The 20,186-nt window shown below is 38.9% G+C and overlaps 2 protein-coding genes across 4 annotated transcripts in view; one reads left to right on the top strand and one right to left on the bottom strand.

Moving 5' to 3' along the window:
- The window catches only part of LOC311088376 (uncharacterized protein), a 172,856-nt gene extending 162,303 nt beyond the window's left edge, over positions 1-10,553 (top strand). The window contains exons 5-6 of the mRNA XM_084122436.1: positions 9,580-9,861; positions 9,946-10,553. Of these exons, the coding sequence (XP_083978562.1) occupies positions 9,580-9,861; positions 9,946-10,097 (434 nt within the window). The 3' untranslated portion in view covers positions 10,098-10,553. The remainder of the gene's footprint in view (positions 1-9,579; positions 9,862-9,945) is intronic.
- Positions 9,921-20,186, bottom strand: part of LOC311088383 (uncharacterized protein) — a 190,751-nt gene continuing 180,485 nt past the window's right edge. Inside the window, exons 3-5 of one of the 3 annotated variants that reach the window (XM_084122447.1) lie at positions 17,340-18,030; positions 12,245-12,363; positions 9,921-10,056 (exon numbers count right to left, since the gene is read on the bottom strand). In XM_084122447.1, the coding sequence (XP_083978573.1) occupies positions 17,343-18,030 (688 nt within the window). In that variant the 3' untranslated portion in view covers positions 9,921-10,056; positions 12,245-12,363; positions 17,340-17,342. Of the gene's footprint in view, positions 10,057-12,244; positions 12,364-17,339; positions 18,279-20,186 lie in introns of those variants that run through there. The other 2 variants (XM_084122445.1, XM_084122446.1) reach the window with 2 other exon arrangements.

The following is a 20,186-nucleotide window of genomic DNA, read 5'->3' as shown; positions in this document are numbered from 1 at the left end:
AAGTCAATAATGGTATAATGTAAAAGGTTCTAAATCGAACCTTAAAAGGGTTCTGTCAGACATATCATATACAGAACCTTTTAATGGCTTCCATTATGGGATAATTTTTATGGATTTAGTTTCAATTCATTAATCTGGTAAACTGGTTTTTAATTTTTGTTAAATTTTATGAATTAAACAGCCCGTAAACATACTTTATCACTAGAAAAATGTAAATAACCCATGAAACATGAATGTATTATGCAATAATTTAAGACATTTTTCATTATATAGAACCTTTTTAGTATAAAGTGTTCTTTAAAACTGTGTCAAGATCCCTAGGGTTCTGTATATAACCTATTTGAAACTTTTTGTATGGCTGCTTGCCACATAAGTAAATAATTAGACATAAAATATATTCAAGTTAAAGTATTTTATTAGCTCAGTAATCGCAAAGCATCCGCAAATCAAAACAGTTCCTAGCAAGCAGCTTTGAGCCTAGACGAATGAACAAGTTCAATCAAATGGAAATTTAAGGAATAATGTACAGTCTTATAAGTTAATACTCACAAATATACAGTCGATAACTGAGGCTCAAGATGGCACCAGCTGTGTTTGAATGAAACGAGAGAGAGCGGTGTGATACGAGAGACGTGGCCTTAGATACCCGGATGAGGGTCATGATACAGCATTGCTATCGATAATTGTCATTATTGGGGAATATCTGACCTTGGAATGCTGCGATTCTCCAGTCCAAATATGGCACCACCTCACAAAACTTTTATAACTAATGATGACGAACAAAGGGCAAATGATTTAAATCACTTTTTTTTTAGGTTTGAGTCACTAGCTGATTATACGGGTGTTCTGGACAATGTAATATGTGAACCGGGTCAGAGGTTAGTGGTTGACCCACAGGTGGTCACCACTTTATTTAGAGGTGTATGCTCTAAAAAATCTATGGGTCCGGATCGAATTTCGGCCTTTTTGTTAAAAACTTGTGCAATGGAGCTATCCACGGCATTCTGCCCCATTTTTCAAAAATCTTTGGACTCACATACTATTCCATCTCTATGGAAGAAATCCATTGTTATACCAGTTCCTAAGAAACAGAACTCAGTGGAGAATTGTGATTTTAGACCAGTGGCCCTCACATCTCATGTTATGAAGTGTTTTGAGCGATTTGTTTTAATGGGGTTAAAGGATCAAGTCAAACCATTACTCGACCCGCTTCAATTCGCATATAGTGAGAGGCGAGGTACTGAAGACGCCATTAATTACATCTCTCATTTGGTCAGCAGTCACTTAGAAGACATTCAAGCATATGCCTGTTTACTTTTTATTGATTTTAGTTCAGCGTTTAATACCTTAAATCCCATGTTGCTGACCACAAAGTTAAAAGAGCTTAAGATAAATCCATACTGTATTAAGTGGCTCTATTCCTTTCTGAACAACCGCACACAACAGGTGAGAGTCAGCAACTCGTATTCTGAGGTAAAAATTACGAAAACGGGAGGCCCGCAGGGATGCGTCTGCTCACCAATTTTATTTACACTATACACCAATGATTGCATAGCACGTCAAGACAATACTTTTTTTATCAAATTTTCTGATGACACTGCAATTTTAAGCTTATTAAATAGGAAAGATAATGTTTCTCATTATTTCTCTGAGGTGAAGAGATTTGTAGGTTGGTGTGACAATAACTCCTTAATACTAAATGGAACTAAGACGGTTGAGATGATTTTCGATCCTAGAAGTGTAGGGGACCATAGTCCGGTAATGATACACGGCAATATCATTGCACAGGTTCCATCATATAAGTACTTGGGAGTCTTTATAGATAATTCACTATGCTGGTCTTTTCATGTCAACAATCTTTGTTCCAGGCTACAGAGACTATACTTTCTACGCAGGTTAAAAGCGTTTGGAGTGAATCAGAGAATCATGTATTTGTTTTACCAGTCTATTTTCGAGAGCTTGATTAGATATGGTATTACTGCATGGTATGGTAATCTCTCTGTCCAATTAAAATCAAGATTAGGATGTTTGTGCACACCGCCTTTAAAATTATATGGGGTGAGGCAGGGCCGGAGTGGGGCCACTTTTCAGCCCGGGAGTTTCAGGCCCCACTCCGGCCCTGCCTCACCCCATATAATTTTAAAGGCGGTGTGCACAAACATCCTAATCTTGATTTTAATTGGACAGAGAGATTACCAAAAGTGGGCCGGTCTTGGGCCTGAAACTCCCGGGCCGGAGTGGGGCCACTTTTCAGCCCGGGAGTTTCAGGCCCAAGACCGGCCCACTTTTTCCATGGTGGAATTCCAAATTAGCACTTTTTCCAAATTGGATAAATAAAGCAATAGTTCAGCTCTTACTATTGTGTAGTTTGTATTAAAGGGATACTCCACTTTAAAATGAAAATTCTGTCATCATATAATCACCCTCATGTTGTTTCAAACCTGTATGAATTTTTCTTCTGCTGAACAGAAAGAAAGATATTTAGAAGAATGTCAGTAACCAGACAATTTCTGGTCTCATTGACTTCAAGTAGGAAAAAAATATAGGCTACTATGGAAGTCAATGAGACCAGAAACTGTCTGGTTACTGATATTCTTCTAAATATATTCCTTTCTGCACAGCAGAAGAAAGAAATTCATACAGGTTTGAAACAACATGAGAGTGAGTATGACAGAATTTTCATTTTAAAGTGGAGTATCCCTTTAATACCATGGTTCAACAAATAATATAAAGGTTAAATAATAATTCACTTAGACTTTAGAAGCAATTGCGACTTTATTTCACGCAATTGCGACTTTAATTCACGCAATTCTGACATTATAACACGTAATTGCGACTTTATTTCACGCAATTCTGAGAAATAAAGTCATGTAAAGAGATGTAAACTCGCAATGTGAGATAAAAAGTCGCAATTATCTTTTACATTTTTTTATTTTGTGGCAGAAACAAGCTTCCATACCTCCTGGCCTCTTCCTCCCATCCATCCTCCCTGACGCGTACCGTTACGGTAGGGCCGGCCCAGCTATCGGTAGGCGCCGGCGGTGTCGCAGTAGCCATAGATATCATATAAAGGCTAGATGTCTCGTCCGCGCTGCTGGCCAATGGAGCTCGACATCCGCACACGGCGGCCATCTAACCACAGGGTGCTCGCTCACTCATAACATGGTGCATGTACTTTTAAATAACCATAACTTGCTCAATTTTCTACCGATTTTCAAACGGTTTGGTTTGTTATAAACGTCAGAGATGTAGCTATTATACTGCATACATATGAATAATTATGTTCAAAATGTTTAAGCATTCAGAATTATAGCCACGTTAATAACGTTTGTAAGAAACCAACCCGTTTGTAAATCCGTCCAGATTTCAGCGAGATAAGAGGATTTGTGTGCGTGCTGCTCACTCACCTTAATTCACAGAGCCCTGTGGTAAGATGGCCGCCGGTGATGCCGGAAGTGACTCCGCCCTTAAGACATCTATGCTGAGTCCCAATTCGCATACTATCCGTCCTAAATAGTATGCGAAACTAGAATTAGTACGTCCCAAATCGTAGCATGTGGAAATGAGTATTCCAAAGATACCCGGATGGTCTACTATTTCCGGTTAGAATTCGAAGTGCAGATCAATGCACACTCTAACGGCTAATATTGCCCACATCCCATTGCGTGCGGGAGGGAGCTTTGCTGTGATGATGGTGATGTAAATCTGGCAGTCGGATGCAGCAACGGAGATGCGCCGTCAGTTTTTAAGTATAAGAATTCAAATGTTTAACCCTAATTAAAGTTATATTTTATTGTCTCGTAATAATAATGGGTTTATGTTGTGCCAAAAAAGTACCGTGTTTATCTTGTAGGGTCCGATGAAGATACTGAGCGCCTCATTGCAGGCTACAAAACAATAAATAAAAAGGCTTTAGTACAGTGCCATGCAAGTGTCTTTTTTTATGTATTTATTTTGATGTTTCTGTCTGGGTTATATGTAGTAATACTGTGGCTGTACATATGTTAACTTTATCAGTCCAACCAAAGAAACATGGTTACTACACTTTTACTATAGTAAAAGCATGGTTCATAAACTTTAAATATTTTAACTCAGAAAATAAGTAGCGCTAGCTTTCGTTACACACATTTGCACATGAACGTCAGAACCAGCCGCCTCACAAACGACCTGCGTTTGGTTGATCTACGACGACGCCCTGCTTCACTCCTCAATTTGGTAAACACATTGTAAATGTATTGTAGAAAAAAAGATGGGAATAGTAAACAAAATTATATTGGACATATAAGAATGAATGAAATGTAAAATGTTTTGTTAACAGTCGCGGTGTGCGTAACTAGGCAACCACGTTCAAGTTCACGTTGCATGACGTCATCGAAGTATGTCCCAGAACGTGCATACTTTTTTGCTACACACTCAAAAGTATGTACTTTTTCATCACAAAAAAAGTACATACTTTTAGGTCGTAGTATAAGAAGGCGAGTTGGGACTCAGACCTAGCCTTTATATGATATCTATGGCGGTAGCCTACTCCTGAGAAAACGTTTTGGAAAAGACGGGCTATGGACCCTACCAACTCTATAGGAGGGGAGGGGAGAACTCCCTCACATGGTACAACCCATTCAGAGGCTGCGCGCTGCGGTGTCAGAATGCGGAACGTGTGTAGCCTAATGTAGGCTAACTCAGGGGTTTTCAAAGTGGGGGCCGCCAGGGGGCGCCAGGGGGGCCGCAGCAAGTTGAAAAAAAAGTGAAAAAAAAGTAAAAAAACGTTAAAAAATAAATATTTGCTAATATGAGTATTGTTATCAAATAACATAATAATTTGTTGCATAGCCTATCTGAACATTATACTTTTAATGCTAATCGTTTAGAGATGAACTGATTAATCGGCTAGTGACAAGAATTGGACGATTTTCATGTGATTTTCAGTCTGACATATGCCTATTCAAATGCACTCGGGCGCGCATGAATAACATCGCGCAACATCAGCATCACACATGTATACAGAACGCACATGTAGGAAATCTTGTGAATTACGGCCGTTTCAGACCGCGAGCGGCGCGTGAGCAGCGCGAATTTTTTTCGGCGTGCATGTTCAGTGAGTGCATTCACACCGCGAGCAGGAGCAGCGCGTGAGCGTCAAGCAGGAGCGTCGCATGAGCAGTAGTGAAGCGGAGGGTTTCGGCGCCGAGTCTATTTTTGCTGCGCTGCTCACGCTCAATTAAAGTGAAAGCACACTTTTGATGGACAAAATAAATATGATTTGACACAAAAAGTAGCCTACCTAAAATGCACATAATTTGCATGTATAGTGTGTTTGAACAAGAACTGGATTAGGCTATGTCAGAAAAGAAAATGAAGCCAAAAATCAGTTTGGGTAAAAGTGGTGTTTTATTTTATATATATATATATATATATATATATATTATATTTGTGTGTGCTGTAAAGTGGTTAGAAAAAATGAAATCAGAATCGGCTAAAATCTGTATCGACAGGTCAAACTCAATGAAAAATCGGAATCTGCCTTGAAAATTGTAATCGGTGCATCTCTATAATCTTTCTGATTGGCTGGTATCAAACACCATCACATAATCTGATGTTCACCTAGATGTTTTATTTATTTATTTCTACACGTGCCGTAGTATCGTCGATGGGTTCAATAACACATCCTAAGGGGGGCCTTGGCCAGAACCTAGTGGTATTTGGGGGGCCTTGGCATGGAAAAGTTTGGGAACCCCTGGGCTAACTAACGTGACAAATGTGAAAAAAAAAAAAATCCTCGACCGGCCCAAAAGTGAAGCGGTCCACCGGGAATTCTCGCGATTCTCCCGATTACCCACCCCGGGCCTGGGGTGAGGAGAGACGATCACCACAAGAGTTGTTCGATGCTTCAATTTTAAACCATGCCAGGAACATTGTTGGAGACGATACTCATATCCTGAATGCCAACTTTAAATTATTACCATCAGGAAGGAGGTATAGGGTCTTGATGTGCAGGTCTAATCGACTGAAAAATTCCTTTGTTCCTACTGCAATCAAAGTGTTAAACAGATAAAATATTATGAATTGCCATTGTGTCTTCTATGTATCTAACTTCACTTACTTTCTATTTATTTTAATGTATTGTATTGTACGTATTGATTGCCATTATGTTTTATGTACCGGTATTTAAATTTACTTATTTCTATTCGTTTTTAATGTATGTTGTTGTATGTATGGACTTTGCACGTTGTCCAAGACAAATTTCCCAGTGATGGGACCAGGGCCGGCGCTAGCTATAGGCAGAGCAGGCGATTGCCTAGGGCCTCGGGCTTTGAGGAGGGGCCTCCATAACCGTAACATCCCCTAACGATCGCATCCATCAGGTGCTGCGAATAAGCAAAAACCTAAATAGGCACGCAAAGAAGCACAGCTCGTAATGCAGGTGTGTGAGTTGTCGTCATCTATTTTGGAGTGATTGCAATATTTTTTAAACATAAACTTGTACTGTAGATCAGCAAAAAATCATTCACCGCTTTATTATGGGTTTAAAAGAGCGCGCGCGTCATTAACGTGCCCAGACGCGACTATGGGGTGCCGTTTGTAAAGCGGTTTACACTGAAAATAACAGCAACATTTTGTCACATTTAGCTTCAAACAATGTTTAAAAAACTGGTATGAATTTTTGATGGTCCCTTTTTAGCACATTTACAACAATATTTGTCAACTTAGAGATATTTTAAATAGTTAAATCTAAATATTAAATGTTACACCTAAATGTTAAATGTTAAATCTAAATGCTAAATCTAAATCTAAATGTTAAATCTAAATATAAATGTTAAATATAAATGTTAAATCTAAATCTTAATGTTAAATCTAAATATTAATGTTAAATCTAAATCTAAATGTTAAATCTAAATCTAAATGTTAAATCTAAATCTTAATGTTAAATCTAAATGTTAAATATAAATATAAATCTTAATGTTAAATCTAAATGTTAAATCTAAATATTAAATCTAAATCTAAATGTTAAATCTAAATCTAAATGTTAAATCTAAATGTTAAATCTAAATCTAAATGTTAAATCTAAATGTTAAATCTAAATATTAAATCTAAATCTAAATGTTAAATCTAAATCTAAATCTAAATGTTGAATCTAAATGTTAATTCTAAATCTAAATGTTGAATCTAAATGTTTTGGGTGAAACTAAATATTTAACTAATATGCAAATTTAAAATGCCGGTAACCGGATTTAGACTAATAGACTAATTAAATACAATAACAGACTGTTCATATTACACCTAAATATAAGTGATAGTAATAGTGATTCTTACCTTAGAAAGCAGTACAACTCTGAACACAAAATATTCATGTAGGCCTGTTTTAAAGTTGATGCACTAAACTTGGAAGATGGTGAAGTTTATATGCGTTATTTCAGGTTCTTTTGGAGGGATATTAACTTTCTTTTCTCCCTTATTTACTCACACATTCTTTCACTTTCTTTAGCACTGCGTTCACATTCTTAGTTCTTTCTCAGACGAAAACTTTAATATTGTCATTTAAATACTGTTCTACTTTCAAACCCACATTAATACCAGAAATTTCTGTTACATTCACCTTTTCTCTACTTCCGAGTAGGCATTTACCTCTGTGCACAAGCGTAGTAACGAACTTCCGCTGACGCCAGAAGTCGGCATATCTATTTCCGGTCTACTTGCGCTTCGCCCAAAATGTCTATTTCGTGCTGCGAAATTGAAGCTCAAATGGCTGTTAGCGACTTGAAGCAGAGCAAAGTGGCACACAGCAGTGCTCCTTATACGTACATGTTAACAGGTTAGATCTTCACACTGCACGCGGCTGCAGTCCGTCGATCCGTTCCAGGTGCGGCAAGTATACAGCATACAGAAGTGCATAGATCGTTTCCGCACCGAGTCTATTTTTGCTGTGCTTCAAACGCTGAACTAAAGTGACAGCGCATGTTTCGTGGTCAAAATGAACATTGACCTGAAAATGTAGTAATTTCACCATGAATGCGTTTAATTAAATAAAATGTAGTAATCTCACCATAAATGCATTTAATTATATAGGCCTACTACTATTTTTCAGTCATCTTTTTACTTTTAGAAGACCGGGGTAAAGCAAGGTAAACTACAGTTTACTTCAACAAGGCGACATAATGAACAACACTCGTCTCATTCGTGGAGGTGGAAAAACAAGTTCTTTGTGACATGCAAGATTTATTTTATTAAAATTTAAATGGAAAAGAAAAGGCATAAGAGTCGGCTGTTCTTGTCAATTTACAGTTAAATATTTGACCACTTGCTTGAGCAACTTAATATAAGTAATGCATGGAATAATAGCCCTACGTTGTTTAAATTGTGTTTAACGTGCATACGTCCATTAAAGAGTGTATATGTGTACAAAGAGAATCGCAATGTTGACAACTTTTTTTTTTAAATAAAAGTTGCAGCGTAACTTCTGGATTTTAAATAAAAATTGTAAGTGGTTGTGGTACAGCCGTGAATCAGTTATTCACTGGAAATGCATCATATGTGAAGCACTAGCGCGTGCTGCTCCTGCACCGCACACACACTTCACACGGACTATGTGTGAAACGGCCGTTAGATCCACCTACAGTTCTTAGAAACTCAGATGTGTCACGCACATAGTATCTCTTTATTTCGTACAACAGCAGCACTCATCTTGTTTGTTTATAGCGGATGCCGATGAAGACAGTCGTAAACCGGAAACTGATATGCCAACTTCTGACAATAGCGGAAGTTCGTGGCGACGCTTGTGCACGTAGCCCATTACGGGCTAAATGCCCTGCTGACCATAATTAAAACACTCTCTTTGCCTATAGTTTGATCACTATGAGCTTGCAAACGGCTCCAACTTACTGCATTTTCCTGGATTTTCCTTCGACGCACGTCTAATAATCTGTCAAACATCTTCAACAGATCCGATTTTGTCACCTCAAATCGGCAAGGGTAGCTGTAATTACGGTTTACACAAAATCTCTCCAGGAGCGCTTTCCAGTGCTCGATTGATTTCGGTTCACCCAATTAATCAGGTGTGGCTCTTCCGTCCATTTTACGAGCTAGTTACCGGCCTTCCACCTGTAACTCACTGATATAAAGGATGATGATGTGATTCAGTGGGGGTTTGGAGATGAAAACACTTTAATAGCTGAAATCAATAAACGGGACGACAGAATCGCTGTATATGATGATGTTCTTGATGGGAGATTCAGAGACAGACTGAAGCTGAACAATCAAACTGGATCTCTGACCATCACAAACATCAGACCTGAACATGCTGGAGTTTATAAACAAATCCAAAGCATGAGAGAGTTTAGGCTTTCAGAAAGATTCAAATTAAAAGCTTTCAGAGTTTCTGTCTCTGGTGAGTAGAGATCATTTCTCATGTCCTTCAAATATTCTTGTTATTAACCAATTATTTACATAGTTATTAATTGTTGAATCATTTTATAGTTTGAGATGATAGATCATGTAAACACTGACTCAACACACTGACTGAACCGAAAGAAGATTGTTGATTAGAGATGTTCTTATCTTTCATTTTTCTGTCATGTTTTCCAGCTCGTCTGCCTGTTCCTGTCATCAGCAGAGACTGTTCTTCATCTTCATCATCATCATGTTCATTGGTGTGTTCAGCTGTGAATGTGGGTCATGTGACTCTCTCCTGGTACAAAGGAAACAGTTTATTGTCCAGCATCAGTGTGTCTGATCTCAGCATGAGTCTCTCTCTCCCTCTGGAAGTGGAATATCAGGATAAAAACTCCTACATCTGTGTCCTGAGCAATCCCATCAGCAACCAGACTCAACATCTCAACATCACTCAACTCTGTCACACATGTTCAGGTACGGCTGATATTAGTTGATGTCAGCGCTGATATTAGCGTTTATGAACTGATCTGACCTCAGTTTGATGCTTTTATTCCTCAGACTCTGTCCACTGTTGTGGTCCTACTGAAGCTGTGATCCGATTGGTCCTCTCTGCTCTGGTGGGCGTGGCTACTGTCATTATTCTGGTTTATGACATCAGATCCAGAAAAGCTGAACGAGATCAAGCACATATTCACACATCAGAAACCTAATGGTGTCATTTCTCATATTACGATTTTTTTTTGTCATTTATTAATCTTTGTTTATTTGTAATGGCTTTATAATGCTGGCATTTACTGTATGTTTATTTCCAGGAGGCTTATTACCACCCTAGAACATAATTTGAAAACAAACAGCAACATATTTTCTCATTAACTCATTAGTGCTCAAAGTGTTTGTTGTAAATGCTGATTATTATTAGTTTTAACAATCTACTCATTCATATTTGATTGGGGACTTTAAACATTAAACATTACTTCGATCACACTTAAAGTCTCACATGCCTTGTATTGCTATTATTGTTCAGATCAGACGTCTCTAATACTGAAGCTCTTTTACTGACTAAACACGACACATTTCTCTCATAGACACAGATCTCACTTTACTACTGCTGTTCATCTGTCATCTGGATTTGTTTGCCTTTGTCAATAAAGATTTTTTCAGTCTGAGGTTCAAGAGTCTCTCCTTGTTTTATTAGATTTATTATGTCGAGCGCAGGAATACTAACCCTATGTATTTTAACAATTCTAGCACTTTACATTATTTAAAAAAATTCTAAATGTTTACATTATTGTTTAAGCTACACTGTGTAGGATTTTCTCCCATCTAGCGGTGATCTAGCTATTGTAAATGACTACCATCTGAATATTGCTTTCTAGCTCCTCCCATTCCGAGGGTGTTTTAACTCCTACGGTGGCCGTATTATTCCAAGATTAACATGGCTTCCAGTTCCACTTCATCCATGAGTGTTCCTTCAAGTGATGAGGTTACTTTAAAACTATTACCAATTGCATTTAGTTATTTAGTCAGTTAACATGTAGGTTATGACCTCTATCTAAAACTAATAATCGTTTTACGTTTTCGTTATTTTGGTACCATTACACAGATTTATGTTACAAGGTAAACAATCCTTTTCCATCATTGACGCGAGAAAAGATATCCTAGACGTCGCTCTAGTGTTATGCACAACCATGCTGTAGTTAGCCAAGCAACTATAAAATCTTCGAATTTACACAAATAGGCTGAATTACCTGTTGAGAAGAAAGCAGGCAACTTCGGTGTCCCTTTTAAAAATCTTTGCTCCTCATGAGCTCTTTCCATCTTGGAAAAGCCACTCCAATATTGACTTTGGTCTTGTTGATTTGCCTGTCGCGTTCATAGATATCATATATAAACGCTAGATGTCTCGTGCGCGCTGCTGGCCAATGGAGGTCGACGTCCGCACGTGGCAGCCATCTTGCCACAGACAGCTCGCTCACTCGTTTAATGGTGCATGTACTTTTAAATAACCATAACTTGCTAAATTTTCTACCGATTTTCAAACGGTTTGGTTTGTTATAAACGTCAGAGATGTAGTTATGACACTGCATACATACACTGCATACATATGAATAATTATAACATACATGTTCAAGCATTCTGAATTATAGCCAAATTTAATAACGTTTGTAAGAAACCAAACCGTTTGTAAATCCGTCAAGATTTCAGCGAGATAAGAGGATTTGTGTGCATGCTGATTCTACGCTTACGAGAATATTTGATTAGTTGGTGGAAGTAATTACACATGAATACACATAATTTTGTGTTAAAATAAAGTGTTTTTTGCTAAGAATCAACTTAAAAAATTACACAGTGTAGCTTTAAGGTAATTCTGCCTTTATATATATATACATGTGTATATATATATATATATATATATATATATATATATATATATATATATATATATATTTAGTTTATATTTATGTACCTTTGCAAGATTTTCTGAAACAAACCACATATACATTATGTATTAATGTACCAAATAATGTACATTAAAGGATCAAATCTTGTTGTTTTAGTCTTTTAAAATACACAATTATCTTGTATCTATATTTCGCATACAGTGCCTGTGAGCAGGAGGAGAACAAGAGTTTAAACATACCCGGGTTTATCACATAACCTGCTTTCTGGAATAACCCCTCTGGTGTTTCTCTTTCCTTTAGTGATTCTGCTCATTATCATTCAATTCAATTCAATTCAAATTTATTTGTATAGCGATTTTCACAATACATATTGTTTCAAAGCAGCTTTACAGAAAGTGCATTTCAGAAATGTACATAGAAAAATCATGTTTTAATTTAGGGCATAAACATATCACCAGCGTCGAGTCGTCTCTTCACAGGCGTCGAGTCGTCTCTTCACGGGTGTTGGGGCATCTGTAGTTTCCATGGGAGGCTGGATACAAACTGGAGTTGACAATCTGTATTTACCTCGGGACTAGCGTCCCGAGATAACAACAGAAAAGCAGATGGGAAATAATTAGCGTAGCTGCTGTTCATAACAATAATGCATTCAATCTGATTCAACTGTAGTATAAAAGGTAAGTATAATGTGAATGCTTGGCTAAAGAGATGCGTCTTTAATCTAGTTTTAGACAGCGAGTCTGAGCCTCGAACAATATCAGGAAGGCCATTCCACAGTTTAGGAGCTAAATGTGAAAACGCCCTCCCTCCTTTAGTGGACTTAGATATCCTAGGAATGACCAGAAGCCTCGAATTTAGTGATCTTAAAGAGCGCGATGGATTGTAGGGTGATAGAAGTTCCGTTAAATACCCAGGAGCTAAACCATTTAGGGCTTTATAGGTCATTAGTATTACTTTGTAATTGATACGGCACTTTATAGGTAACCAGTGTAGAGATGATAGAATTGGTGTTATATGATCATATTTCCTTGACCTAGTAAGAACTCTAGCAGCTGCATTTTGGACTAACTGTAGCTTGTTTATTGAGGATGCATGACAACCAGCTAATAAAGCATTACAGTAATCTAGTCTCGAGGTCATGAATGCATGAACTAACTTTTCTGCATCAGAAACAGATAGCATGTTACGTAGCTTAGCAATGTTTCTAAGGTGGATAAAGGCTGTTCTTGTAACATATGAAATATGATTTTCGAAAGACAAGTTGCGGTCTAATATAACACCCAGGTCTTTTACTGTAGTGGATAAGGTAACAGGACATCCTTCTAAATTAAAGTTGTATTGTAAGAGGTTTTGTGGGCAGTTTTTTTGACCAATAAGTAATACCTCCGTTTTATCTGAATTTAATAGCAGAAAATTACACGTCATCCAGTATTTTATATCTTTAACACACTCTGTCAATTTAGATAATTTATTGTTTTCATCTGGTCGTGATGAAATATATAATTGAGTGTCATCAGCGGAAATTAATTCCATGTTTTCTTATAATATTACCAAGTGGCAACATATATATTGAGAATAGCAGAGCGCCTAACACAGATCCTTGCGGCACTCCATAGTTTACTGACGTTATCTTCGATTTTTCCCCATTTAAACAGACAAAATGGTAGCGGTCTGATAAGTACGATCTAAACCAGCTTAATGCCTGTCCATGAACACCAGTGTAGTTTTGTAGTCTATCTAAGAGTATTTTGTGATCTATAGTGTCGAACGCAGCACTAAGATCGAGTAAAACTAGTAGTGAGATACAGCCTTGGTCAGAAGCTAGAAGTAAATCATTTGTAATTTTAACGAGCGCAGTTTCAGTGCTATGATGCGGCCTGAATCCTGACTGAAATTTTTCATAGATATCATTTTCTTGCAAGAAAGAGCACAATTGAGCAGACACAACTTTTTCTAGTATTTTAGACATAAATGGAAGATTTGAAATGGGTCTGTAATTTGCTAGATTATGCGGGTCTAATTGTGGTTTCTTAATGAGAGGTTTTATAACTGCCAACTTGAATATTCTTGGAACATGACCTAAAGATAAAGACGAGTTAATAATATTGAGAAGAGGCTCTTCCACTACAGGTAACACTTCTTTCAGTAGTTTAGTGGGTATTGGATCTAATAAACATGTTGTTGGTTTAGATGCAATGATAAGTTTATTTAGCTCTTCCTGTCCTATAGTTGTAAAGCGCTGTAGTTTTTCTTAAGGGGTGATAATTGAGGCTGAATCATAAGACACTATAAAAAAATTTACATTTACAATTGTGTTTCTGATGCTTTCTATTTTCTCAGTGAAGAACTTCATAAAATCATTACTACTAAACTGTAACGGGATGTTTTGCTCAGGTGACGTCTGTTTATTTATTAGCCTAGCCACGGTGTTAAATAAAAACCTTGGATTGTTTTGGTTGTTTTCTATTAGTTTGCGGAGATGCTCAGCCCTGGCCGCTTTTAGGACCTTTTTATAACGTGACATACTGTCTTTCCACGCGATTCTAAAGACCTCTAAATTAGTTTGTTTCCATTTACGCTCTAAATTACGAGTTTCTCTCTTGATAACATGCGTAGCACTGTTGTACCATGGTGCTTTAGTTTTCTCTCTAACCTTTTTTAATCTAATTGGTGCAACAATGTTTAATGTACTAGAGAAAATGGTGCTCATAGTGCTAGTCATTTCCTCTAGTTCATCTGTTTGTTTGGGTTCACTGAGCAGCTGAGATAGATCAGGTAAGCTATTTGAGAATCTATCTATAGTTGTTGGAAGGATTGTTCTGCCTGGTCGATAACACGGCGCAGCATGACAAATTTCAGCAGTACGTAGTATGCAAGTGACCATGTAATGGTCAGTGACTTCATCACTTTGCGGTATAATATCTATATCGGTTGGATTGGTTCCATGTGATATAATTAAATCTAGCGTATGATTAAGACGATGAGTGGGACCAGTGACGTTTTGCTTGACCCCAAAGGAGTTTAATCTGTAAACGCAGCCCCTAACGCATCTTTTGTGTTATCTACGTGTATGTTAAAATCTCCAACAATTAATGCTTTATCGACATTGACCAATAGATTTACATTTACATTTATTCATTTAGCTGACGCTTTTATCCAAAGCGACTTACAATTGCTATACATGTCAGAGGTCGCACGCCTCTGGAGCAACTAGGGGTTAAGTGTCTTGCTCAGGGACACAATGGTGTCTTACAGTGGATTCGAACCCAGGTCTCTCACACCAAAGGCATGTGTCTTATCCACTGCGCCATCACCACCCCAATAGATCTGAGAGAAAGTCTGCAAACTCTTTTAGGAAATCAGCATAGGGCCCTGGAGGTCTATATACAGTAGCCAAGGCTAGAGATAATAGGGATTTCTTTCTTACATCTAAGAGAGTAACATTTAGCACAAGTACTTCAAACGAATTAAACCTGTGACCTGTTTTCAGAGTAACATTAAGAATATCTCTATAGATTGTTGCAACACCGCCACCACGACCAATCAGACGGGGCTCATGCTTATAACAGTATCCAGGAGGAGTAGACTCATTAAAGGAACACTTCAACTTTTTGGGACTTTAGCTTATTCACCTTATCCCTCAGAGTTAGATAAGTCCATACATACCTTTTTCATCTCCGTGCGTGCTTTAAGTCTGTTTGACGCACCCACCGCTAGCCTAGCTTAGCACAAAGACTGGATGTAAATGGCTACAGCTAGCATACTAATCCCAATAAGTGACAAAATAACGCCAACATTTTCCTATTTACATGCTGTGATTTGTATAGTCACAGTGTGTACAAATAACAAGGTCATATGAGACACAGCCATTTTTTGAACGTTTAAATACTGGGAACTATTTTCTCAGAAGGCGAAGCACTGCTACTTGGGCGGAGTGATGAGCGCAGCACCCGAGAAGCGCCGTGGTGAGGAGCAGAGAGTTCGCTGAGTTGGAGTAATAGAGTCAGCAATTACTAGATAGTAAATGCAAAGTTTACAATCATGGGTGTTCGTTATATTGTAAAGAGCTGCGACAATAAACAGGGGAATTCCAACCAAAAACGGTGACCTGATGAATCAATGGCTACTTGCTCTGGATATAGTTTCAAATACACCTGTAGACATCATCAAGGACTATCGCGTTTGCTCAGAACATTTCACTGAGGACGACTATTTTGAAAAAATGGAATTTGCCACACGGACCATGAAACGTGTGCTGAAGGATAACGTTACGGCCATCCCATCGATAGTAAAGACAGGACAAAGTGGATCACCTGCGGCTGCGGTAAGTGTTCCGTTATGTTTTTAGATGACTAGCCTACTGTTACAGTGCCATTAGCTAACGTTAGATGTAATGTAACCTTCGTGACACTATTATTACATGAATAGGGTGCTCACTACTATTACAGTTGTTCCCGGGCTCCATGTATCCCCTGTAATGTTAGTATTGTGTTGTCACAAACGCGCTCTATCGCCCCAGTAACAAATAAGCGGCGCTAAAGGTAACTTTCAGGACTGTAGCCTTCAAATTGCTAATGAATTGGGGGGGGGGCTATTCCCCCCCCTATATATTATTTATTATAAATAATAGGCTATTCCCGTTCTGATTCTCCCCTCGACCTAAGTCTGTTCGGCATTGTCTATCAGCTTCCAAAGTTTGTAACTCCTCGTCTGTGTATTCTGGCTCAAAACGATATGGTTCTGGATCTTGGTTTGATACCAAATAAAAATCCTCTGACAAGTCCTCAAAGTTAGCCATGATCACGAATCACGTTCGCTACTAGCTAGTCACGTTGGTTTTGTTGACAGAACGGCGCTTCTCGGGTGCTGCGCTCATCACTCCGCCCAAGTAGCAGTGCTTCGCCTTCTGAGAAAATAGTTCTCAGTATTTAAACGTTTAAAAAATGGCTGTGTCTCATATGACCTTGTTATTTGTACACACTGTGACTATACAAATCACAACATGTAAATAGGAAAATATTGGCGTTATTTTGTCACTTATTGGGATTAGTATGCTAGCTGTAGCCATTTACATCCAGTCTTTGTGCTAAGCTAGGCTAGCGCTGGGTGCGTCAAACAGACTTAAAGCACGCACGGAGATGAAAAAGGTATGTATGGACTTATCTAACTCTGAGGGATACGGTGAATAAGCTAAAGTCCCAAAAAGTCGAAGTGTTCCTTTAAGACCGAAATAATCATTTGGTTTAAGCCAGGTTTCAGTAAGGCAAAGTACATCTAAACTATTATCTGTGAACATTTCATTTACAATAACTGCCTTAGGTGTGAGCGATCTAATGTTAAGAAGACCTAGCTTTATAAATTGTTTTTGTTCACTAAAAGTTCACACTTTTCTGGTTTAATCACAATTAGATTTTTCCTAGATCCTACAGTAGATTTAATGTTTGACCTCACTACACGAGGAATAGACACAGTTTTAATATAATGTTCTACATTGGTACTTATATCAATTAAGTTTGGACAGCAAAGAGTGTGATTTGGACTTTGACTTACTAGTCATATGGAGTGTAACGTCTTGGAGATGTTGTCCGACAGAAGAGCCGCTCCGATTCTGCTGGGGTGAAGGCCATCAGCACGGAAGAGCCTAGGTCGCTCCCAGAACAGATTCCAATTATTTACAAAGAGCAGTCTCTGTTCATTACACCATGACATTAACCATTCATTTAGAGCAAATAATCTACTGAACCTTTCTTGTCCTAGTCGGTACGTGGGAAGCGGTCCAGACACGATGATCGTTGTTTCAGGCGATGTGCTGCGTACCGTCTCGATCAGGCTCCTGTAGTCCTTCTTCAGAACCTCCGTCTGCCGCAGCCTGATGTCGTTCGTTCCCGCGTGCAGCACGACAGCTCCGACGCGCTTGTCACTGTTCAGGATCTCGGGGACCTGCGCAGCTACATCGAGAACACGAGCACCAGGAAAGCAGTGAGTGCGCACCTTACCTTTACCTAAGGTAGCGTGGACATGCCGGACGATGGAACTGCCGATGATCACAGCGTCGCGTTCCGTCTCGCGTAGAGGGGAGAAGCGGTTCCGGGTGGAGATCTCGAAGGCCGGGAGGGGCGGAGAGGTCCTTGCTCTGGTCCTGGCTCGCGTCTTCCGCTGTGGAATCACCCAGGGTCCATGGTGTTGTGTCGGTGCCGGAGTGAACGAAACCAGGGATGATCGCGTCCTGGCTGCTCGGGTCCTGTGCAGAGAAACACACGGAGTAGACGAGGTTGGAGTCAAAAGGTTACTAACCACTGACTTGTGAGCATCGGCGCGTGATGTTTCAAGCGCGGATCGCCGATCTCGCAGCTCGGCCTGTCTCTCTAGTAGGTCGCTGATCTGCTTTTTCACCGACTCCAGCTCTAACTGCACAGAATTCAGCTCGAAGGTGTCCTCACCTGCACTCAAAGGTAACGTTAGACACACATCCGTTATATTCGCCATTATAGCAGATGTGCTATAATGGCGAATTAAGTTATAGCTTTCAGTGATACGGGTGTAACGATCGATAGGCACGACCACACGTGCAATGCTAGCGGGCTAAGGCTAGTAGCGGAAGTTCGGAAGGTTGGATATAAGTAGCGATATCAATGCAATCCGATTGTTTTTTAAGAGAATAGTATTCCAGATATGTTCACACGCTATAAAAATGAAAATGTTCGTTTGTAAATGAGTGTAAAGAATATAGCGTGAATAAATATAGCGTGGATAAATATAGCGTGGCGAACTTTCTCACCGTTTGGAGGCCTCGTTAGTGTTGCAGTGGGCGTTACAGTGTGCGATGTCTTTTGCAGTGTTTCTCCTGCTGCAAACCCGATCTTTCTATAATGGAATCGGGTTGCGTTGTGCTGCTGGCTTTGTGAAACTGTACTAACGATACGATTGGTAGATGTTCGGCTCCCTGACGGGACTGTGAAGCGCTTGCTGGCGCCGGTATCTGCACAAGTCTCTCCTGTTTCTGCACGCTGCTGTTTTGTCTCTACGGATTGTTTGCCTCAACTGACTTCTTTTTAACGACAGACTGTTAACGGGGAAAGCTATATGAGCTCCCTCCGGGTTCTGAACGCCGTGACGCACTTTATAGCGCAGGCAGCGGGATTTGTCACGCACTTGGGCGTTTGACCAGTCTGGACCTCAGTGAATGTGACACAGACGATAACCTTGCCTTTCTGTGGCCCATCTGTGTTTATGTGTGTGTGAGGTTTTTGTTGTTTGTATTTTTGATTAAGTGACGTTTGACTAGTTTATATTTCTTTGGGTTAAGTGTTTATTTCATTGATTTGTTTCTTGGTTGATTGTGTCTTTATTAATTGAATAAGTTATGTTTGATTAACTTATATTCCTTTGGTTTAAGTGTTTGTAAAGAAGATTTTCTTTTTGTGTTTGTTTTCATTGATTTAGGGTTTCTTGGTTGATTCTGTCTTTATTTACTGGATGGGTTTTTTTTGTTGTTTTTTTTATTTTTTGTTTTTTTGTAGTGCTGAGTGCCGGAAGTGGTGGTGTTGGTGTCCTCGGTGGTGGGGTCTCCCCCCTAGTGCTGTGTTTTCCCTCCTTTGGTGTATTTTGAGTTTGGTTATTTTGGTGTGTGTGCATATGTGTGATTAGGGAATCTTTAACCCCTGAGATCCCACACCTTTGACCCGGTTTCCTCCACTGGTAAGGCCTCAGCACTCCCTATTTTCTTTATTATTCTTTATTTAGTGTGAATGGTACTTTATTCCTGATGTTATTTTAATGAAATAAAATTATTGTTGTTTTACTGGAACTACGTCTCTGGCTTCATGCATGAATCGAACCTGTGTGCTTTTGTAAATTTGAAGGTTTAATTATCAAACTAGTTTAATTCTATTTCCCGGGGTGAAACTCCCTGGGTGGCGTAGTCGGTGTTTTTTTATTAAAGGTGATTCTAAATTTCTTGCACATTGCATTGCCACATTATCATCTCATACATCTATTTTGTAACTATTTTAAGTGTAACCATAACCATATTTTGTCATTAAAGGGATAATTCACTTTGAAATTAAATTTTGGTATGTTTTAGCTTACCTGAAGGGCATCCAAGATGTAGGTGTCTTTTTTTCCTCAGTAGTTTCAATTTTGATATTTTAGGTCAAACCGTTCTTGTCTGTCAGTCATATAATGCAGGTCTGCGGTCACTGTCTCAAAACAGCATGCACAAGTCCAAATTAAAACAATTCCCCATCATTGCGGAAAGCGAACAGTATTTATATCGTTTTTACCTCTTATAACACAACCACGTCGAAGTGATCTGAAGTCGCGGGCGCTTCCTGCTGTGTGACGTGTGCGCAGACTGGTGCATAGATATATATACTAGATTTCGCCTTGGCTACGGCA

This window comes from Abramis brama (assembly GCF_963993115.1).
Source record: "Abramis brama genome assembly, chromosome: 8".
Lineage (NCBI taxonomy): Eukaryota > Metazoa > Chordata > Actinopteri > Cypriniformes > Leuciscidae > Abramis > Abramis brama.
The sequence above is the reverse complement of the archived record's forward strand: the minus strand, read 5'-3'. Positions and strand labels throughout refer to the sequence as shown.